Below are 24727 nucleotides of genomic sequence, written 5' to 3'. Positions count from 1 at the left end.
CGTAGCTTGGCACTGCAGCCTCCACGCACCATAGGTGCATGCACATGCTATTATATTCAGCACCATTATATTTTTGTGTAGGGTGATCTTGGTGGGCAGGATATTGTTCCACCACGTCCAATTGAAGTCGACACATTCCTACTGAGATAACAAGACAATTTCACGATGATACTGTGGTGGCACGCCATCTGGTTGTAAAATAAATTCTCTGCCCATATCCTGTTGTAACTGAGGCATTAGATAATGTTCAACCATGTCCAGATATGATATGTCAGCTACAGTTGACTCCGCAAAAAATAAAGAACCGTAAATCTGGCCGACCTTGACCCGGCGTCCTACGTGATACACAGCCCAGTATCGGTGGAACGATTGTACCAATTAATAACAGTTTGTTTGAGGTGGTGACGTGCTATATCCTGAATAAAAATTGAACATATACTGCATTCAGTGCTGTGTCAGACATTTGTGTAAGATATTTATCCTTTTCACAATAAAGGTTGCTTTTGTATAACTAATTTATAAACACGCTGTATAATAAGACATTGAAACAAAACATAGCACCGCAGCAAGTGTATTTTGTAACTGGGCTCTTCGTAGTTTGATGTCCAAATTGGGGACCCATTCGAGGTAAGACGGTGTGGCGTTGAAGCCAGCTGGGCTGCCCTGATAGGGTCGTAGTTCACCGTCCTGGGGGATGTGTTGGGCCGTTTGATTTGGAGCCCCACAGACGCAGCTAGGGCTAGGTAGCTTTTCCCAAATGTGCAGATTGTGTGCGCATACGAGGATGGTTTTGTAAGTCTGGTAAATTTCCATGAAAGAATGGAACGTTTTTGTTGCACCTTCATGGTTAGTAAGCGTGATTACTCCAAGGATCGTACAGAGAATTTTCAACAATATAACAGCGTACAGTTCAGTGTTGACAGCCTTCTGAATTGGTAAGTGTGTCGTCTGCGATTGAAAATGGGTAAAACTAAGTTTCCTGCTGTTATTAAATATTTTAATTTGAAGGGTTGGGCTGCCGCACATATCAAAACAGAATAGGATGAAGTTCACGCAGACTCTTCACTATCTTTGAGGACCATATACTTCTTGATTAAGGAATTTAAACGTGGTGAGACAGGTACCGGAAACGATACGCGCTGCAGCATTCCAGGAAGGTCATCTCAAAGGAACCACTGACAAAATCCGTGATATGATAATGAAAGAACGCCGAATAAACATTCATGAGATTGCTGAGACTGTAAGCATCTCAACTGAGCAAGTGCATAATATCCTGCACGAGAATTGGATACGAAGAAGCTGTATGCGACGTGGGTGCTGTTATTCCTCCAAGTCGTCCAAAACCGCACTTGGGACAACATTTCAGCACAATCTCTGGCGATGTTTAATCGCAATCCGCAAGACCTTTGGCGCCGATTTGTAACTCGATGAAACCTGGATCCATCACTACACGCCAGAGTCAGAACACAGTCACAACAACTGACAAAGCCTGGTAAAAGTGCGCCGAAGAAGGCAAAGATCATTTTGTCAGCTGGTAAAGTGATTGCCCCTGTTTTTGAGATTCCCAAGGAATTTCCTCATAGGTTACTTGGAAAAGGCAGAAGCATAACTAGACCCTATTATGCTTCATTGCTGGATCGTTTGAGATTTGCATTGTCTAAAAAAAAGACCAAGGTTGTCAAGAGAAAAGTGCTCTTTCACCAGGTTAATGCACCATCCCACAAATCAGTGATAACAATGGCGATAGTGCTTGAATTGGAGTTAGAACTGGTACCTTAACCACTTTATTCACCAGACTTAGCCCCAAATGACTTCTACCTGTTCCAGAACTTGAAACTTTGGCTCGCTGAGAAGAACTTTTCATCAAATGAGGAAGTGATAGTTGCGGTCAACGAGTATTCTGCAGACTGTGACAGAACCTGCTTTTTCGATAGGATGAAAAAGCTGGAGAATCGCTGGAGCAAGCGTGCAGACGTGTTCAAATTATTAGACTAAAGACATTTTTTCCAAAACTGTACGTTTATTACACATTTACATCCACATACAGATTAAATTTGTACATTCAATACTTTGTATGCGTGCCTTTGTTCTTACCTTTGTATCCTTTTTGGCGTAGTTTTATTAACTTTTCACATGACATTTTAATATCATTGTCATGGTACCAGATTTCCTCCAGTTTCCCCATGAGATCTTGTTTGGTGGTTACTGTAAGTTTCCTTATTCTCTGTTTCACAATAGCCCATGAATTTTCAGTTGGGTTCATACAGGGCTATTTTCTGGCCAGAGCAACACTTTCAGTTACTTTTCTTCCAAGTACTTGGAAACACTTTTGGCTTTGTGGCAAGGTGCCCCATCATGCATAAAAATGGCATATTTATTTGGAAACCACTCATTTATTTGGGGGAAAAGTTCCTTTTCATGGATTTCTGTATAATGTACTTGCCTCATTGTTCCTTCACGATGTGTAATCTGCCAATGCCTTTCTCGGACGTCACATTCCAGACCATAATGGAAGTTGGATGCTTCACACATTGCTGCACACACTCAGTCTTGAACTGTTCTCCGGGTCTGCGACGAACATACTGGCTGCATTCTTCCATCGCAGTGAATACAGATTCATCACTGAAGCATACCTGAAACATGATCACAAAATTGAAAGTTAGGAAAGCTGGGAATCGTAGCATGAGATCTCAACAGCTCCAAAATTCAAATGTGCGTTTCTTCAGTATCAATAAAACATCACAATTTCAAGCCAGATCTAACTTTAGAGATCAGACCAACTCAATTTACCATGTCATTGTACGTTCCTTAGCCCAGTTCTCTCTTGTCCACTCCTGAAGTTGTTTAGCCCACTACAATCTTTTGGTTTTCATGACAGGTGTGATTTTCTATTTTTTTTCTTGGTCAGTATCCCTTTAAACGGCATTCAGACAGCCTGCTCCTCACTGTCACAGGTGAAACTTCAACACCCAAACCTTTCAGCTGATGGCTCATGTCTGTAGAAGTAAGTTTAAGGTTCATTGTTGCCATGTTTGTAAGTCTTCTCATTATTCTAGGGCTAATTTTTCTTTTACGTCCACGTTTTCCTTTCTTGTTTGGCTCGTATTCACCACCTTTCTGCACTGAACTTTTGATTCTGCTGACAGTTTTCTGCGATACTCTCATTCTGTCAGCAATTTCTTGCTGTGTATAACGATTTTCACCAAGAAGTGCTACCACAGCCGAAACTTTCCGAGGTGGAGCATCTTTTGTCTTCCCCGTAACCTCACTTTCTTTGGAAAATCCACGATTTATTCCTATAGCTGAAAAGATGCAAGTTCACAAGCTTTGTAATGTCTTGTTAATGTAGCAAGAAGATGATAGAATAAATAACAAGCTGTAGTACACAACAGAAACATAAAACATTACTGTAAACACAGTTTTAAACCATGTACCCAGACAACTAACACTAACACGATTAGAAGGAAATATGAAAAATGGTACGAGCTGTGAAAAATTCAGTGACCTGCGAGTTGCTTGAAAGGGAAATATCGTGGCATCAATCAAACCATTGAAACAAATCAGTAATTACACTTTTCTCTCCTATTTTTACGCCAGAAAACATAAGAGCGTCAAAAATAATCGTTTAGTTTAATAATTTCAGCACGTCTGTATGTATCTCGAAGGAGAGTATGTCGAGAAGTGAGGTTAATTGTTTACGACTTATCAAACCACCCTCGTATTCCATGCGCCGTACGGAGTCTGTTTACGCTTTTCCCATATCTGTATTTGAAGTACAAAGCTGATAGGTTTTTCAAATTGATTGTTATCGTCACGGCTCTCAGGGAAGGCACTACCACTCGAGCTGTCGTGCCATTTGATATCCCTGCTGAAGTTTGTTGCTACCAGATGCTGGGCCAACTCGGGACGTTTATAGAGCGGAGTGGAATTATTTCGAAAACATTGGTTATTCGTGTACAGAAAGTGGAGAGACCAAGTTACATCACTGGCCATTAAAATTGCTACAACGAGAAGAAATGCAGATGATAAACGGATATTCATTGGACAAATATATTATACTAGAACTGACATGTGATTACATTTTCACGCAATTTGGGTGCATTGATCCTGAGAAATCAGTACCCAGAACAACCACCTCTGGCTGTAATAACGGCCTAGATACGCCTGGGCATTGAGTCGAACAGAGCTTGGATGGCGTGTACAGGTACAGCTAGCTGCCCATGCAGCTTCAACAGGATACCACAGTTCATCAAGAGTAGTGACTGGCGTATTGTGACGAGCCAGTTGCTCGGCCACCATTGACCAGACGTTTTCCATTGGTGAGAGATCTGGAGAATGTGCTGGCCAGGGCAGCAGTCGAACATTTTCTGTATCCCGAAAGGACCTGCAACAAGCGGTCGTGCATTATCCTGCTGAAATGTAGGGTTTCGCAGGGATCGAATGAAGGGTAGAGCCACGGGTCGTAACACATCTGAAATGTAACGTCCAGTGTTCAAAGTGCCGTCAGTGCGAACAAGAGGTGACCGAGACGTGTAACCAGTGGCACCCCATACCATCACGCCGGGTGATATTCCAGTATGGCGATGACGAATACACGCTTCCAAAGTGCGTTCACTGCGATGTCGCCAAACACGGATGCGACCATCATGATGCTGTAAACAGAACCTGGATTCATCCGAAAAAATGACGTTTTGCCATTCGTGCACGCAGGTTCGTCGTCGAGTACACCATCGCAGGCGCTCCTGTCTGTGGTGCAGCGTCAAGGGTAACCGCAGCCATGGTCTCCGAGCTGATAGTCCGTGCTGCTGCAAACGTCATCGAACTGTTCGTGCAGTTGGTTGTCGTCTTGCCAACGTCCCCATCTGTTGACTCAGGCATCGAGACGTGGCTCCACGATCCGTTACAGCCATGCGGATAAGATGCCTGTCATCTCGACTCTTGGGATCCAGCACGGCGTTCCGTATTACCGCCCTGTACCCACCGATTCCATATTCTGCTAACAGTTATTGGATTTCGACCAACGCGAGCAGCAATGTCGCGATACGATAAACCGCAATCGCGATGGGCTACAATCGGACCTTTATCAAAGTCGGAAACGTGATGGTACGCATTTCTCCTCGTTACACGAGGCATCACAACAACGTTTCACCAGACAACGCCGGTCAACTGCTGTTTGTGTATGAGAAATCGGTTGGAAACTTTCCTCGTGTCAGCACGTTGTGTGAATGTTCTGAAAAGCTAATAATTTGCATACCACAGCATCTTCTTCCTGTCGGTTAAATTTCGCGTCTGTAGCACGTCATCTTCGTGGTGTAGCAATTTTAATGGTCTGTAGTGTATTTTGAGCACACTGTAACAGACGATACGGAGGAATGCAAAACGCGACATTGACTCGGGATTGAACTTAGGACGGAGAGCGATGGGTTGGGTGTGTGCCGTAGGAACACCGGTACCTGAGCGCGGCGCCGTCCGTGACGACGAGCAAGCAGCAGCCGACGGTGTATAACGGCAGCCGGCTGTCTGCGGAGCACGCCGCCTTCCTGCACCAGAGCCGCCAGCAGCAGCAGCAGGCGGCGGCGACCAGCCACAACCTGCCGCCCATCGCTGCCCTGTCGGGCTACCGCGGCGCCGGCGCGGCCGTGGGCGCAACCTCGCAGCAACAGCAGCAGCACGCTTCCTCCGCAAGGATGACTTCGGGGTCGCAGAAGACGTCGCAACGCAGCCAGCAGCAGCAGCAGCAGCAGCAACAGCAGCAGGCGGAGTACGCGGCGCAGCAGAGCCGCTACCTGCAGTACCGCGCCGCCGCCAACAAGTACCTGCCCGCCGCGGGGGCGGCCACCACGCTGCCTGCGCACACTCCGCAGCAACAGCAGCAGCAGCAGCAGCAGCAGCCCTACATCAACTACCCCACGCCGCCCTCGTCCGGCTCGAGCCTCACTTCCCAGCAGCAGTCGCAGACCCAGCAGCCGGTCGCGCAGTCCCAGCACCACCCACACCTCCACCAGCAGCAGCAGCAGCAACAGCAGCAGCTGCTGCAACACCACCACCAGCAGCTCATGCAGCAGCAGCAGCAACAGCAGATACAGCAGCAGCAACACCTTCAGCAGCAGCAGCAACAGCAGCAGCACTACGCGTACCTCGCCCAGCACCAGGCGGCTGCCCACCATCAGCAACAGCACCACCAGGCGTCCCAAGAGCACCTCAAGGCCGTCGAACAGCAGCAGAGCAAAGCTCGCCAATATTCACAGGTTGGTCATCAGCTTTACTGTCTTCCTCTTCAGTCCCTAGCTGTAGCAAAAGCCGTCGACACTCGGGACGTGCGCGCAGATGAAATATCCAGTGGCAGTTGTCGCCGTTATTTGGCTAGCAGACCGTACATTTTGTTCACGAAAATGGACGCACGTGGAATTCCTATGTTAATCGTATTAAAACGCGCATTTACTTTCTCGACCATACGCTAGTCAGGTTGTTCTGTCTTTGGTGTACATAATTAAAAACATCAATTTCCGTGAACATGTAATAATACAAAAATAAAGATAAATTTCCGGCCAGTAAGGTCATCAACTTATAGAAGTTCACCAAATCGAATAAACTCACTCCTGACAGAGAGCACACTTATATTTACATAACGTCAAATATTATAAAATTGTTACTATTCTCAAGACCTTTCAGAAAACGCGAAGGTAAAAAAAGTATACAAAAGGACGCTAAACTTCTACCGCTCCACTCTCGCTTTCGTAACAAGCCGCCACAACAAACTACACAATACTGACCGTCTATTTTATGTTACAGTCTCCTAAAGGTTTTAACCGCCCTAATGCTACTAATTGACATTTAATTATAACAAACCGTAACAGGACAGACACGTTTTAATGAATCTTCAATGGGTCGTTGCCTTAAAACGGCCTACTCCTATAACACGCGAGTTATAACGCAAAAATAACTAAATACGAAAATTATTTAACCACCAATACGACGTTTTTCGAAGTTATATTATAACAAATCGCACCAATAACGATTCGTTCTCGAGACGTTCAATGTGCTGGTGTTTGGAAACAGCATGTATTCGGGGGGTACCGTATAACATAAAACCCATAGAATATGGGCTTCTACTGGACGCGACAAATACAGTATAGCGTCTTGCCTTCTGCTTGGTTCTACTTTATGTGGTACGTTGCCGACATATTGTAGAACTTGTTTTGTGTGTCAGCGATATAGGGGAAAAGATGCATTGCTACTCACAGTAAACGTGACAAAAAGACTGTTACATTTAGCTTTCGGCCAAAGCCTTCTTCAGAAAAGGAAATACACACACACACACACAAACACACACACGCACACACACATTCACACAAACATTACTCTTCTCACGTCCGTTCTTTCTCTTCGTTCCTATGTTTGTTCACCTTCCGGTTTGCTTGCAAGGTAAGTGTAATAGTCTTTTCGTTATGCCTGTCCACAACTCGACGTGTCATCGTTAAGGTACGTAGCAGCCTTATCCTTTTCATTATATTGTTGATATTCCAGTCTGGAGTTTCCATTATTTTATTTTGTGTCTCACGTGACTAAATGCGTGACTAGCGTGAAATAGGAGGAATTGACCTCACATGAGCTTTAGTTAACTTATTCCGTATGCCGACGACTTTTCGTGTCTGAATGAGGATGGGGATTAACATCTAGTGTCTCACGTGAAGTAGTTGTCAGACCATTTCTTTTAACGGAAAAAAAGTTAACAGCTGAGACTCATACGCTGCTAATAGTGAGCGAGCATTATAGTTTGACTTAAATTAGTTTGCAGTTGATGTTTGAGGTCCAAAGTGTCAACATTGTCACTACGAGTGCTGTGTGCATGCGGCTGCCACAGCCTCCATGTCCTACAAAAATCACGTAAAAAATACGAAAATCGGGTATTGTGTACATATCTATATGCTTTCTAAGTAGTCTGTTCTAAATTTTAAATGAGGCGAAAGTTTAATTAATTTTTTTAGTGTATTAAGTTTTGCTTTCCGAGAAACGGTTTTAAAATTATCGTATCTCGAAAACGAAACCACTGAAATACGTTTCTTCATTGATTAACAAGGTAACTCACTCAGCCACGCATCTCTCCAGAGTTGCGTATTGCATCGTATTTACTAGGGTCCAGCTCTTGAAAACGGCATTGTTTGTAATTTTATCAGCATTTTTTTCCTGACCAAGTATGAAGTTTGAAATCACTAACTCTCATACAAAAATTATCACGAAATTCCAAAATTTGCATATGATTGATTTCTCCAGCATCTCTCAGCGCACAATAAAATCTGTTCTTAAGTTTCGTCTTTTTTCTCCCGGATTAGGTGGGATTTTTACACCCGAGAAAATTTCCTACTCGAGAATTGGGAGGCACAGTGCTCTGCATAGCGAAAATTGCAACACAGACAAAAATGTCATGCTACCATTGTGTAGCCCGCTAGCTGTCAAGTGCCAGCTTCTTCTAATCTGACTGTAGAGCAATGCATCCACTGGGCGAATCCGAGCGAACGGTTCTCGTTTCTCACCCGGCTCATCTTCACTGAGGCAGTGACATATCCCTCGAGCACGCAGCTGCGACATCAGGCGACGCACTATCGGCGCGGGTCACGTAATGTGATCTGGGGTATCAGTCACCTTCGGTAACTTCCGTCAAACTGTGCGAAGTTTATTCGCCTTACACGAAGAATTTCGAACACATAAGCTAACCTGGGCTACATAATGAGCTGTAAGTCTATGCCGGTCACAAAAAAGACCTAGAATGTTTATAGAAATGCAAGTTCATTTTGAAAGTACAATACGTTAAGGGGCACTTGAAAATGTTGAAATCTCCCTCGTGAGCACGAAGAGACATAACTTACTGAATTACACCTAGGCACCTTAAATCTTCATAGAAATACACGCTGATTTTGAATGTTCAGGACGAAAGAAAGGAAAAAAGGATGAAATTGTTTTCTTTCTGATACTTAACATATAATCTCTGACACTAACCTTTTTCAGTTCAGGATAAATTTTATTTACTAATTCTGGTTCCGTCAGAGGAAGTTTATCATAATAATTGTAAATAACTGCTGACACTGATAAGTACGTCCAAATATGGACATTATTTCACATGCGAATTTCTGGTATTTTAATACGATGGTAATTACATACTTATAAAATCCAGCAGATAGATGATTTTAATACGTTACAAAACAACTCCTCAAAAGGATGCATACAGCACTTCGGTAAAAGTTCGACTTTTGTACTTACGAGTTACGGTATTAGTAACTTGTTCATATCGTCTGATAATGAATTTCTAAGGAGGAGAGTATGGAGTTATCTATGACATTGGTGATGTGCGTTTTCATTGCCGTGTGTGCAGGCCAATACGTTGACCCACCTGGTGTCATTGACGTAAAATTGTAGTTGAGAGGGAAGAACCAGCAGTGCACGCCACGAACTGTCCACATTGTTTATAAAATCCGTATATATTTTGTCCGTAAGGCAATTACTTCACACCAGTTGCGCGTGTGCTGAAGCTCAACGTACACAAGTGAAGGTGTGCTCCCTACCCTGATGCCGAGTTTCACCAAGTCCAGGGGGGCAATGTAGCATAGCGCTGTGGATTTAGTACCGTGTATTTCAGATTACTGCATCTACGTTACATTTAACAGCTTTCAAAGAAAAATAAACCAAGAAATCCGCAAGGGGCCAAAAGTTTGGGTGTTCACGTGCTCTTGTGCTCTTACACAACAGCCGCTCCTGGATTTTTCAGGAAAGAAATCCTAGGTGCTTTTAGCAACCTCCCCTAACTCTTAAATGATATCGATAGGTTTATGATTCAAATTTTATGGAGAATATTTCCGCGACTGAACTATCAACTTTCACCAGTTGCTCGAGCTACGTTCTTACCGTGTACTGGCAACCCATGCGGATTTCCGGACGCTACAGCCTAAACTGCCAACATTGGCCCACTTTCAACCACAGCAGCAGCTGCCGGACTTGGCTAGTCGTGTGGCGCATGCTTACGAGACACTTTCCTTTGACCACGTCTCTCGACCCCGTCACAGCGGTCATCTCGTGACGCGACCATAATAAAGATGGACAAATGGTTCAAATGGTTCTGAGCACTGTGGGACTTAACATCTGTGGTCATCAATCCCCTAGAACTTAGAACTATTTAAACCTAACTAACCTAAGAACATCACACACATCCATGCCCGAGGCAGGATTCGAACCTGCGGCCGTAGCAGTCGTAAAGATGGACAACTTAAAACATATAGTGTATCATACACATTGAGGAAACACACGACATCACACCTTTGTGCATCGTTTGGCCCTTACTAACACAGTGGTGAACCTCACCATGACTGTACTCTGTCGTAATGAGTTGTGTCACGTTATGTTTTGACGAACGTAGTGAATGGAAAAGAGTTTTGAGTTTTTTTGTGTATTCTAAGGCAATGCGTTTCATGTAAACGGGTAAGTAAAGAGTAAAGGACGCAGGAGCGACAGCAATAGAAAGTAAATTGAGGTGGGGTGTAGACGTCCTTGGCGGCTGCGTGGTGCTTATGCAACAGCGTGCTCGGCACTCTCTCTGACGGGCGCCGACCCGCCGCCCTTGTTCTGAGACCGTTTCATCTATTTGAGCGCCCCTTCTCCTCAGAGCTCTGGCTTTGGCGGGCGCGCTTCATAGACACCAACACTTGTTTGACTTCGGTGACTGCATCATGTTAAACTGCATATCAATGTATGTCTCGTAGGCCTGCAGCGTAGTATAAGTCAGCAAGTGACATATTTATATGGAGTGCCCAGACTCACTGCGCTGTGTGATATTAATTTCTGTTTTATTTCCCTTTCACGATGGATGTGTTTCGGATGAATTGCTATTATCGAGTGACCTGAGGTACATTTTGATTTACATTTTTGTTATTATAGAACACTGAGCGTGAATTGCTACTTACGTCTATATTTTGTCTAGATCACTGGTTCCCAACCTCCAGTAATTACCCTCCGGGGGTAAGATAAAATTTTCTGAGGGGTAAAAAACAAGAGAGTTCTACTGTGTTTCGGTCACGAAACTAATTTTTTTTGAAGGTTATTAGTGTTATCACTGTTTTGTAAGACCCTGCAACGCTCTGCCACTGCGCCAGCGTCCAGTGCCAATGGTCACGTGCCCATTTCAGTCGTAGTTGCCAGTGTCGTAGTGTTAACACCGGCACATGCATGGGTCGTTGGCTGCGGAGGCCCGTCGTTAGGAGTGTTCGGTGCACTGTGTGTTCAGAGCACTTCTACTCAGCCTAGCATTAAAGTCTGATGTTAGTTCCGCCACAGTTCGCCGCCTCTCCACTTTTGCCTAGCCTGCGACATCCGACATCTATACGTGTTTTGACCTTCGTTTCGCCACATGTTGAAGATACTCGCCGCAGTACTCCTCGAACAAATGGTTCAAATGGCTCTGAGCACTATGGGACTTAACTTCTGAGGTCATCAGTCCCCTAGAACTTAGAACTACTTAAACCTAACTAACCTAAGGACATCACACACAACCATGCCCGAGGCAGGATTCGAACCTGCGACCGTAGCGGTCGCGCGGTTCCGGACTGTAGCGCCTAGAACCGCTCGGCCACCCCGGCCGGCACTCCTCGAACACCCAACAAGTGCAGTTTCCGAAATGCTCGTGCGGAGGTTTCCGAAATGCTCGTGCGGAGCCTCCGAGCCATCACAATCTGTCATCGGTCAAACTCAAATAAATCGCGCGGCTTCCGCATTCTACACACGGACAGCGAGCACACTGATACTACATGCACCGTGCTTGTATCTGACTAGCAGTCATTTCTCTCCAGGTGACAGCTGGTATCGCCTGGACGCGTTTGTATTGATATTAGGTCGGTGGTGATAATGTTCTGCCCGATCAGCGTACAGGGTTGGTAATAAACTCAGAGCAGGCCAGTGCAGGGGACTTGGAATCGAGAAAAAAATTCCAATTAACCGTGCGTCAGAACTGTAGAGCTACGCCCATAAAACGACAACCCATCATCGACGAGCGCGCCGAAGTTTGCCCGCTATTGTCTGTAGTGGAGTTGGCGAAACATCCCTGACAGCCGACCGCAGTTGCCAGCTTCCCAGCTGTGAAGCGCAAACTGCCGCAAGCGCTGACAAGTCAGCTGTGGAGCTGCAGCACTGGGGCATTGCCATAGAGACGAGTACAGATCTGGGTTACGAAATTGGCTGATCTATAAGAGCGAAGCAGCCGCACTATCCGATTGCAGCTGCTAGGGATCTTCTGTCGCTGCGTCTACAGCGGTCGTGCTGATTTGTCCGACTAATACGCTGCTATGTTAAGCAATGATAGTTGTGTTCCAGTACTCTCGCTGTCAATCTTGTAGCTATGTTAAAAGCAGAAATATCTTAACATTTGCTATAATAATGAGTTGAGAAAAAAAAGCGTGTTTAAAATTATATTCTTTTTTCTTTTTAAACATTGTCGTAGTTTTCACTTGTCGATGTTCAGTAATTGTTAGAATAAAAGTTCATTCGAGCTCTCTACACATCAGCAGCAATAAAAATATGTGGCTTTCAAGAGTGATTAACAACATTTCACCTTACAGCACCACATGTCAAATATCTTACTCCAGCGCGTTTTCGTCAATACGGCATGTTACCTTAATCCTGCTCGATAGTACTGTTATTTTATGAAATACAGTCTGGCGTGGAATAGCGGGGTACTCCTGACTTTTACTGTACTTTTCGCACACCTATTTGAATGGAGAAAATTAATGATGATGGATATACGTTAATTCTACTGCTATGTGTTCTTTATTTATATCAAAACAAATTCACTGGAGAGAAACAATATTTACATTAAAAAATCAGAGAAGCGAAACAAAGCACTAAACTGATGAAAACTAAGGTCTCGAAAATTAAGTACACAGCTTTGGTAATTAAGACTAATGCAATTGTACGCTTTAATGTCTGTAGTACAGAACTTAGTTGAAGTATTGAAGGAAATTTCTATTTCAGTCCATTTCACAAACCCTGAACTTGAATTAATTTTCATTCGTCGACACGCTCTAAGCGGGATGAATAGCTGCAGGCTGCACGCATATTTTTGTTGCAATTTTGACATACGACTTCACTTTTCTTATTAGACAATCGAGTACTCGGGGAACATCTCTTCCATTTCGTACTACCAGCTCGTAGCCCTAGAGATGCCACAGTCTTATTCAGACGAGCCTCTTAGTCATTTAGGCAGCCTTGTACTGGATAATCTTCCATTTAGATGTGACCCTCACAGATGCCTTGAACGACGTCTCAGGAAATCAAGTCCGCAGAAGGATGAGTGAAGCGGTTCTAGGTGCTACAGTCTGGAACCGTGCGACCGCTACGGTCGTAGGTTCGAATCCTGCCTCGGGCATGGATGTGTGTGATGTCCTTAGGTTGGTTGGTTGGTTTTGGGGGAAGAGACCAAACAGCGAGGTCATCGGTCTCATCGGAGTAGGGAAGGACAGGGAAGGAAGTCGGCCGTGCCCTTTCAGAAGAACCATCCCGGCATTTGCCTGGAGCGATTTAGGGAAATCACGGAAAACCTAAATCAGGATGGCCGGACGCGGGATTGAACCGTCGTCCTCCCGAATGCGAGTCCAGTGTGCTAACCACTGCGCCACCTCGCTCGGTGATGTCCTTAGGTTAGTTAGGTTTAAGTAGTTCTAAGTTCTAGGGGACTGGTGACCTCAGAAGTTAAGTCCCATAGTGCTCAGAGCCATTTGATGAGTGAAGTAATGTGAATTTACGCCAGCAATGTTGAGAATTCCAAAAAAAACACTGCCATTAGTCAATGACAGGTGCGCCTAATAGTTGAAAAGGTAATACATGTTTTATGTAATCCATCAGCGCCTCCTTTTATTTGATTGTGGAACAATACAATGTATGGTTTGCCGGTTTCATTGTAATTGCTTTGGCAGTGATGCATGGACAGCCTTATTTTTCCTGAGCACATAAGAAACAAGTATAGTACAATGTTTTTCATCTGGCCGTTAAAATTTTAGCAATTTACATCAAATCAGTACCATTCGTGCCATGTCACTTTAATAGACCCAGAGTTCAGTCTCTCAGCCTGCTCTGCACAAATAGCTTCGTGCGGTCAAGGTGCTTTTCGCGTACTTGTAAAGTATTGTTTCGTAATCCAGTTTCCTCATTAACACTGTGCGACACCCGTCTGAATAGGCTTTTCTGTCTAGAGTAGTGTGCTGTTAACACAGCCGCTATTCGCTGTGTGTATTTACTTCCGTCACTGCTACTGAAACAAAACGAGAAACTCACAGCTGGACTATTGACGTCAGGCTTCTTGCATTCGCAGACATGCCCGTTCGAGTACTCCAATACGAGGAGCCGTGGTTTGTTGATATTTTCGCAACGAGACAGTTTCGAGGGCATTCAGTGGTCGACTTGGCCTTCTTCGTCGGACCTTCTTCCTAGTAAAAAGAAGAAAGGAAACAAAAAAGATGAGAAGTTGCAACAAGCAACAGTTTTATAGCACGTGCTGGATGGTGGCAAAGTTTCGCTGTCACTGTGTAAATCCATACATATTGTGGAAAAGTGAATGAAGTGCAGTACCAACAGGCCATCACAGTAGAAGCAGACAGGTGGACACTAACAGAAAAAAGCCGTCCACACTGTCGCCCAGCACCCAGCATTATGCTAGAAATAGATATGTATTTTCCGGAAAATCAGATGAAAGTAAACCTGAAAAGATTCGAAAACCGGTTCATGGAATAATAAATAACTATTCAAAAAAGTGACTGTTTGCAGTTTTTGATATTTACATTCAATTAACAGTCACGGGTTCTAAAATATCCATAATGGATAAGCTTAGATGAGAAGTTATTACTGTATCTGACTACCTATGCAGAGGTGCTGGATCCAGTCTCCGACAAGTTTGTGAGATTTTACTGTGAAAGGACTGTCTGCAACAGTGTTTTCTCAGCCTTTTCACACGAAGTGTTTGAGTAAATTAGCAGTGACCTTCAAGCAATTTAAAGGACGTCAGTTTAAACGTGTGCTCAATTTAACGCATCTTCTGAATAGAGTCTATAGAAATGACCTTCCATCGTACAATGATTGCTGTTTGCTGACGATGCAAGCATGTTAACCAGATCAAGCAGAAACAACTTCTAGGAGCAATAAATGAAATGTTCGCTAGTATTGTTGATTACTTCGCGTATTGAAAATATTATTAATTCAGTTCTGCACAAGGCAAGATCAGTAACAATACAGTACGGGAATAAAAAGGGAATATGTAAAGCTAATTGTTCAAAGTTTTTGTGTGAGCATATCGATCAGAAGTTCAATAGGACATGACATATATCGTCTCCAGCGCTGGAGTTCAGCAAGATTTGCCCTTTGTGTAATTGCTGATTTTGGTGATGAAAGAATTGTAAAATTACCGTACTTTGCATGCATCCATTCATTGATATATCGCTTGGAATAATTTGCTCGTGTTACTCCACACAGGGACACAAATTTTTATGTGGCCGAGTGGTTCTAGGTGCTTCAGGCTGGAACCGCGCGACCGCTACGGTCGCAGGTTCGAATCCTGCCTCGGGCATGAATGTGTGTGATGTCCTTAGGTTAGTTAGGTTTAAATAGTTCTAAGTTCTAGGGGACTGATGACCTCAGATGTTGAGTCCCATAGTGCTCAGAGCCATTTGACACAAGTTTGTTGATATTACGTGGCATAATTTTTTTATGTTATTCTACACAGAGACGCAAGGTAATCATTCGAGGCAGATGTGTCGACTTGCAGAACATTGCCAAAATACTGTCCCCCTGAACTACTCTCAATCTCTTCAGAAAGGGACGGTTTAAAAGCGCAGGCACGCCAATTCCAGCGCCTATTCTCAGCATACATGGCTCTTGACTAACTGCCCAACATCTGTCACTAATTCCCACTACACGGTCAAAGAAGACACGGCACGGCTTGTAGAGACGAAGTTCAGTTTTACAGTCGCTATTCTGAAGAATATGGTCTCACTATGAAATAGGCATGTTCATTTATATTTCCTGTATGAACCCAAATGCATCAATCTAAATATAAAAAATTAGTATTTTCTGCGCCAGAAGAGAGGAGAAAGAGTGAAAAATCGAAGTCGAAATGATCTCCACTCCAAGTAATCCGAAAGCTATGGTTCCAACAAAGCACAAAGTGCAGTCAAAGAATTAAGAATGTAGCAGTCCAGTTGGCATGGCTGGACAGAAGTTTATCAAACTCCTGGGGCAGGATAAGTTTCGTCTTGGTTTCTAGACTGTTAAGAGTCGATTGTACCTGGCAGTTTTTGATGTTTTGGATGGCTACCAACATTCATCTTGTGGAATACTGGGCTGGGTTATACTTGAAGAACTCAAAGAATATAGATTTCAAAACTTTTTATGGAACTTTAATCATGGTAGTCATGTCCGCCCCCGGTAGCTGAGTGGTCAGCGTGACGGACTGTCGATCCGAAGGGCCCGGGTTCGATTCCTGGTTGGGTCGGAGATTTTCTCCGCTCAGGGACTGGGTGTTGTGTTGTCCTAATCATCATCATTTCATCTCCATCGACCCGCAAATCGCCGAAGTGGCGTCAAATCGAAAGACTTGCACCAGGCGAACGGTCTACGCGACGGGAGGCCTTAGTCACACGACATTTCCATTTCCACGGCAGTCATGTATTTCCTATAGAATCCATTTACATAATCAGATGCGAAGTTTTGTAAGCAAACGCTGTTACACGTATTATAAGTTGAATAAGCGTTTTTAAAGTTTATTTCCTATTTCTTCACTTGAGGAGAATTAATTAGTGGCATTTTTGCTGGTTATTTTGGTTTATTATTAACCAGTAATCAACTGGAATTTCTCAAGTTCTCTGACATCAAATATAACAGTTTTGAATCTTACGCCAATGCCTGCTCTAAGGGTAATGTCGTGTGTCCGTCCTCGATCTTCTTGTAGGCAGTTGTTTAAAAAATTGGCTTATTTACAACAGTCTCATAGTTCATTTGCCTTGTAATGAAGTTTGTTGTGTAGAATCAAGGATAGTCTGAAAACAATAGTAACGTTCATAAAATAACTGTAGGAACAAAAATAGCCTCCACTACCCTCAATTCAAGCTTATTCTTGCACAGAAAGGAGGTAAGTACGTCATCATAAAAAATTGTGACCACCTTTTCTTGCGAATTAAAGATGGGGGCAGAAAATGAAAGTTTTAAAAACTAATTTAAATCATTTCCTCTTGACAACTCTTTCAACTATAGAAATGAACTTATGAATGGAGGCTATGTAAGCGGTTAGGTAATACTTAGCGTATTTTGTATTATATTAAGATAAAACAAGCAGTTACGGAATTGGCCAACATGTACCCATGTTTTCGCACAGAAAATGCAGCTTATTTGTAGACCTACTGACACTTGAATTGAGATACGCTAACGACGCTTTCGCATCATAGCGAGTTGTCATGAATATGATCCACGGAGCATGGAGAAATCTGAACTAAACTAAATTCGGCTCGATCACAGCTGCTTCCTTGGTGATTCGCTCTGAGGAATCCAGGTGGCCGCAGAAATCACTACTCCCTTCTTCCATCGTAACACAACACAAGCACGATACTACATACGCCCATTAAGTTCATCTACACTCAACAGATACACTGAAGGCACAACTCTCAAGAGTTCGCGAAGGAAAGTTGCCTTTGTGCTCAAAGGACGGAAAACTCCAGAATCAGGTGTCTGAACTTATTCTCGGGGTCTCCCAGCCAGTCATGTCTTTCAGCTTCTCTGTTTCTGAAGACTGTTGCTGTACTTAAGCCAGTAGTTGGTGATCGGTGTAACAGTGTAGACCTGTAACATTATGCCGTCCATATTCGACTGCGTCTGGGAAGATAACTGTTTATGGTATAAAGTAAACAGTTATCTGTACCAGTCACTTTTATTTTCTAACCTTACACTGACATATTCAGATGGATTAGTGAATTACATTAGGATTCCTTTATTTTGATGTAGCCAGCTGTCCTGTCTTAATCTTCGTTTTGGAGATATTCCAGGAAAAAGAACACTGAGGTTGTTATAAATACACATTTGTACTATGAAATGACACACAAACATTAAACAAAAAATTGTTTTGTTGAAAACTTGAAATGCAGCTTACTTGTTTCGGGTTTGCGTGATATTCAGTGACCCAAATGTATATTTGTAACGATCCTGAGCGTTCTTACTGTTGGAACATCACCGAGCTGAATATTAAAACAGCGAGCTACACAGAGAAAAATAAATTCGACAGTAACCCACTGATCGACGGGGTTTTAAAGCCCTCGAAACGCGTTGTGAAAGAAAGTGAAATAACTGTTAATTTTTGTATCAGATTATGTCTTAATACCGACCCCAACAGATTCTTGTCTTTCTTGTTTTTGTATCAGATTATGTCTTAATACCGATCCCAACAGATTCTTGTCATGAATACAGAAACTTTCGTTTGCTCGAGATAAAACGGTATTTATTCATATGAAGAAGAGAAGAACAATAATTGTGAAGACAGACAACAATGCCTTCCGCGTCCCCGTTTTATTTTGTGATTGTGAAATTACACAGTAAGTACTGCGTATTTTATCGACCCAAATTCGTTAAAAAAATCAGGACAGGCTTTCATATTCTTGCTTGCGCGCACTGTAGACTATTTTGTGGTAAGTTCCCGCGGAACCAAACTGCGGAGGTCATCGGTCCCTAGGCTTACACACTACTTAAATCTAACTTAAACGAACTTAACTCTAGGGACAACATACATACTCATGCCCGAGGGAGGACTCGGAACCTCAGCAGCCGCGCGAACAGTGGCAAGGCGCCCTATACCGCGCGGGGCTGTAGACAATTTCGTTATGTTTCGTAGCAGTTCCAAATAAAGTAGCAGATCCTATAAAGCAATGTTGTTCGTCTTCTGGAATTAAGGAGACTTTTGATAGAATGCATCGTTCGGGGCATGTACATTCGTCAAGAATGACTTAAGGACGTTTGGAAAGGAAATCGGAAAAAGTGCAAAAAATCTGCGGGCAAAGTATAGTCCACACCAACACTTAATCTTTGTGATTCGACAATAATTTGATGCTACAAAGTGATGTCATATGTTATCGTAAGCCGTTAGTTTCCAAGTTCAGATAATACGATTGATAGGCCAGGTTCTCAGATGTCAGTAGTATTTGTTTGCGAATTGATATTGATCTAGATTAGGTAGCTGCTGTAGGCTGACGTCAAATGTTCCACACCTGTTAGAGAAGAGATATTAGTTGTGTCACAGCTGTGACGCTCAAAATGAACAAATTGTTCGCAGCGACATGATTCATGATTCTGATTGGGGCAACGGGCGGAAGCCAAGTTATTATTGGCGCCAATCCCGTACCCCTTTATCATTACGTCATATAGCCGTATATCGAACACAGGCATTACAGTAATACATAATCATCGTCTTACATTATGGGATTCGACAGCTGCTTGTTCCTGAGAGAAATTAAATCATTAAAAATCGTAAGTCACCCTTTACCTTGTTTACAACAGAGAAAACTGCACAACAATGGAGCCCTTTTCTTTACTTGGGATTGTTCGTGACTGCTGAAATGAAACGTTGTTTATGTAAAGCAAGAGCTCATCAGTGCTGTACACACAAGAGAGAATTACCAGTACAAATTTTGTACATTTGTGAAAGTTGTGCCGGACATTTAAAGGTATGCATTCAGTCCATAAGATGTGGAATCTAGTAGTAATGCCTGCGGACGATATTAGTTGGGAGCATCGGATCCAGTCTCTTGTATTGTAAGCATTAAGAGATACCGATATTCCAGGAAGACCAATTTGCAATTTCCATCTTTTGTATAATTTTTTTCCTGTTACAATTTTTTGCAAATGAAGTTTATGATGTCCTAATTGCACAATAATGACCTGGTAGACAGTAATAGTTGCAACATTAGTTTTTTTTTGTTGCAAATGGTAGTGATCAGTAACAAGGTGTTACCAGACAAAAGCCGCGCTTATGTTGAGTCAGGTCTTGAGAAGTTTTGAAAATGGTTCATAGTTGCTAACATGCTTTAAATGTTCGGGAATGTAAAATAGTGCACTTCACAAAATGCAGAAACATATCATTTTCTGACTACAATATCAGTAAAACACTATTGGAATCAGTTGACTCGTGTATACTTATAGGTATAACAGTTGGCTCAGTTGTAGTAAATTAGTTGGCAAACTTCGGTTCATTGGAAGGATTTTGAAGAATATTAGTCGATTGTGTGGGACCTATACCAAGTAGAATTAACAGGCAATATTGAATGCATAGAAAGAAGGGCACCACGAATGGTCACAAGTTTGTTAGACTTGTGGAAATGCTGAGAAGCTAGAACTGGCCACTTCAAGAATCAGTATTAAATGAGGAATTTAAGAATATTCTGCTGACCTGTATCTATTGCTCCTGTAGGAACTGTAGAGATGAATTTAAGATTAATTAGGCACTATATGTGCAGAGATATGTAAGTAGCTATTTTTCCTGCGGTCTAGAATTACACAAATGGAATGAGAAGAAAACTTTGTGATATAAAGGCAAGTATCCTGAGACATACACTTCACAGTGGCTTGTAGAGTATGGATGTGGATGTAGATGCATTGTGTTCTTTTTGCAGCACCACATTCTCACTGTGCTGTCTCTCTTGTAAGTAAATGCAGAGCATTGTTAGGCAAGCTGCTTGCTGGCTGCCCCCCACACCACCACCACCACCACCCAAGTTGCAAACTGTTTTCATGTTCAGTGGCTCCTTTTTGAGCAACAACATAAGCGACTGATATGTTGACATATTGTTGAACTTATTTTATGAGTTGATAGCTGTTGGAAATAATGTTAGAAATAACTAACTCCACCCATGGATTTGTTTAAACTGCGTGGACAATAAATTCTAAGTGCTGGAGATGGAAAGTAGTTTAGTGATGATGCCTTACGGGACCATTAAATTTTATAAGAATTTGCCATGACTAGTGCCAGTTTCATGCACAAAACTGTTTAGTGAATTTATTTTTCCTTTAACTAGGCTGTATTTATTCATGAAATAGTCTATATATCTACTACAGTCAGCAGATTTTGGTCTTTTTTCCCACTTCTTCTTTGTTTGCACTGTGCAAAGTAGTGTGCATTCATCAATGTCTTGTGCATTGTACTTACTACACGGTAAATACATACTGCAACTCATTTTATTGTGTTCTCTTACCAAAGTGTGTTGTGTGAGACAATGTTTCATCAACATAAAGGCCGAAATAATAATAATAATAATAATAATAATCTCAGCAGTAGACATGTAGACTCTTGTAATAAATACAGCCTATTTAAAGAAAAAATATCAGTAAATAAATATAATATGTTTGTATGGCATATCACATTTGTTGATGAATTGACTTAAAATCACAGCTGCTGTTGGTGGTGGTGGTGGTGGTGGTGATGACGATGAAAGTGTTATTTAATCTGTTCAGGTTAAAGATAGTGAGACTGATCATACTTTAAAACACTTTTCCCCTTGCATGCTATCACTGACTTTAAATCTTATTACAGTATGTTCAACTATTTCAAAAATATTTAAGTTAACGTTGGCAACTTAGCCTGACCATTGGCTTTATTTACATATGAGGTAGTTAATTTGTATTTTCTACATTACCATGGTCTGACGTTTTTCACACACTGATGTTAATTGTTGAATGTTGTGCTGACAGGCATACTACGAAGCTACACGTCCGCACACTAGTGCCATCGTGTCAACAGTGCTGACCAATGGCCACCAACACCAGCTTCAGCACCAACACCAGCACCAGCACCAGGTGCAGCCGCAGCGCTCGGCATCTGCATCCTCGTCTTCTTCGTCGTCGGCGGGTGGTGCAGTGTCAGCTGCAACGCCCACCCCTGTGGTTGCGCCAGTGCCAGCACCCGCACCCCTCGTCCCGTCCGGCAGTCACCAGGTCGCTCCCTCTCAGCAGGTCCAGCCGGCAACGCACGCGAGCCGTGCCGGTGCGGGAGCCCGCAGCAAGCGTGAGTCACCACTGGACCTGTCAGTGAAGACAGTGCGCCAGTCAGCCGACTCCACTGCCAAGGATGACCCCGACCTGGCAGCGGCTCTGCACGGTGCCAAGGTACAGCTGCCACCCCTGCAGCTGCCCTCCAGTGTCGCATACCCCACCATTGACCCTCGTGGGCGACAATCTGCTGCACACAAGGTCGACTTTGTGCCCAACTTTGGCTCTGCTCAACACCCACACCACACTTATGACGCACAGCGTCTCCAGCAAAACCACCTCCAGGTAACAGCAAGTTCTCTCACTCAATTATTCTCATCTATATCAGAATCGCCTAGGTGTTGGCACGTGCGAGCCAAGGCAGTTAGCGCTTTTGGTGCAGAGATTGTAAATATAAAACAGTCTTGCTTGTTGGGGACCAGATCTGGGGCTTTAAATTGCTTTATGTGACACACAATTTGTCTATGAGTTTTGGAATAAACCCTACCTAACTACAGTTTGTGCATAACTGTCTCAAACCTGGATCGTAACTTTTGTCTTGTCTCATAGCTAGATGAGAATCCATTTTTATGTAACACTTGCAGTTCCGTACACCTTCCCTTTCTGCAGGCACTTTTATGGGAGCAATGTGTTCACAAAAGTTCATGCAGTTAGGATGATGTAATGTAGTTAGTAAAGGATGGACTAAACATTTTTGCGCTGCTTGTTTATGTATTGACCACAGATAGGCTAGCCTACTTAAAATTCAGAATTTAAAATTTGTTGTCTTGCTGTCAATTTACACTTCTCTTTTGTTTTTGCAAGTGTTAGCTGTTCCCAACATGATTATAATACGTTTTATAAATATGTACAAACAAGCATAGTTTGCATATGGTATAAAGAGCATGTTGCTAGAGCATTTTTATATTAACTTGTTCTAGGCCCTATAAAATACTTGCGTTAGCGTACATTCCACGGATTTGCATGATACTGTATCCGATTGTCAATTTTAAGCATTATATACCAGTTGTGGCTTTGAACATTCAAATAGGGCAATGTATTAAAAATTAGGAAAAAAAGTGGGATTAAAAAATTTCAGGACACTCACTGCAGGGATGTAATTTTGATTCTGTAAAGCTTTCCTTTCTTTACAATGCTTGAGGATATCTCATTTCCTTCTGTCACTTCTGTTCATCCACAGTTCTACAGTTTAACACAAAATGCAATGCAATATAATTTAGCATTTTACACTCACAAGAAGTGTTCTCAGAGTGAACATCAACTGAAGTATTAGAAAAAATGCAAACCTGACAGAGATTAAATTCACAGTTTGGGGTCTAGCAAATACACATGGAGCAACGAAAGCGATGTTATTCATGTTACTAATGAAAATACAACAATATACAGACTGTTGTAATGACCTGTATTTCTGTTGTTAACACAACAATGCCTAATAATCTGTTAACGTCTTCAGTTTTCTTACAAAATTTCATTTTCTTGTGCTATAATTTTTAACGTGCATAAATTTTGCATAACATCGCTTTCGTTGCTCCATGTGTGTTTGCTAGACCCCAAACTGTGAATTTAATCTCTGTCAGGTTTGCATTTTTTCTAATACTTCAGTTGATGTTCGCTCTGAGAACACTTCTTGTGAGTGTAAAATGCTAAATTATATTGCATTGCATTTTGTGTTAAACTGTAGAACTGTGGATGAACAGAAGTGACAGAAGGAAATGAGATATCCTCAAGCATTGTGGTATTACTAGCATTTGGGTTGATGAGTGTGTCACTGCGTTTCATCTTTCTGTTGGAAACAGAATTGTAATAAAAAACTATATTGCTTGATGATTGTTCTTGTTTCTGTTCGTTCTTATCTGTGCTCATAATGTAATGAGATTGAATAGAGAATTCAACATAATGATGTGGCTGCTATAAATGAAGTCTTCAAATTGAAGTCTTGAAATTGAAATACATTGATCAGTACTGAATGCCTTTCAATCAGTATTAGCCTTAGCTAGCTGGTGACACCGTGTTTAATGTGTCTCATGTGTGCAGTAAAAGAGATTACAAGTTCCTGTACACCAACATTTCAGTGATCTGTTTTAAATGATTTTGTGATGCCTTCAATTGACATTTTCTTTATTGGATGTATGACTAAAATTTTGGCTTAGTGCCATTTTCAGGTATCTAATATACAAGCATTACTTATTGAATGCATTGATATCGCTTACAGATTAAATGTAACAACACATCATACCCAAACATAGGCTGCGAGGATTATAAAACAGAAGATTTGTTACATTATGCCACGTATGTCTTTGCTCCTCTCTTGTAGTTATTAAATTTATGACTGCATGTAACAACCATAAAATAAATTGGAAATATTTTTCATTATTATCAGGGCATTTTACTTATCAGCAGTTTTTGAAAAGCTCTATATAAAGTTGATGTCTTTAACATACATTACTAGGAAACATAGCTTTGCAGCAACTACTGAGTAGTAATGTGCTCTCATAAAAATGAAAAAAATTTTAGAATTTACTTTATGACTATAACATGCAGTCATAATTATAACATAGGAGCAAAGAGGTATTAACAAATGCTGTATAAAGTTAGTTATATGTCTCCTAGTATATTTTGGGATATGACTTGTTTTTATATTTAACTCATAAGTGATATTAATGCATTCAGTGTACAGTGT

The 24727-nt window shown here is 42.3% G+C and overlaps 1 protein-coding gene across 1 annotated transcript in view; it reads left to right on the top strand.

Moving 5' to 3' along the window:
- Nucleotides 1–24727, top strand: part of LOC124595618 — a 60917-nt gene that overhangs the window by 10730 nt on the left and 25460 nt on the right. The window contains exons 2-3 of the mRNA XM_047134438.1: nt 5442–6248; nt 21751–22332. Coding sequence (XP_046990394.1) covers nt 5688–6248; nt 21751–22332 — 1143 coding nt within the window. The 5' untranslated portion in view covers nt 5442–5687. The remainder of the gene's footprint in view (nt 1–5441; nt 6249–21750; nt 22333–24727) is intronic.

Source organism: Schistocerca americana, chromosome 2 (genome assembly GCF_021461395.2).
Source record: "Schistocerca americana isolate TAMUIC-IGC-003095 chromosome 2, iqSchAmer2.1, whole genome shotgun sequence".
NCBI lineage: Eukaryota > Metazoa > Arthropoda > Insecta > Orthoptera > Acrididae > Schistocerca > Schistocerca americana.
The sequence above is the reverse complement of the archived record's forward strand: the minus strand, read 5'-3'. Positions and strand labels throughout refer to the sequence as shown.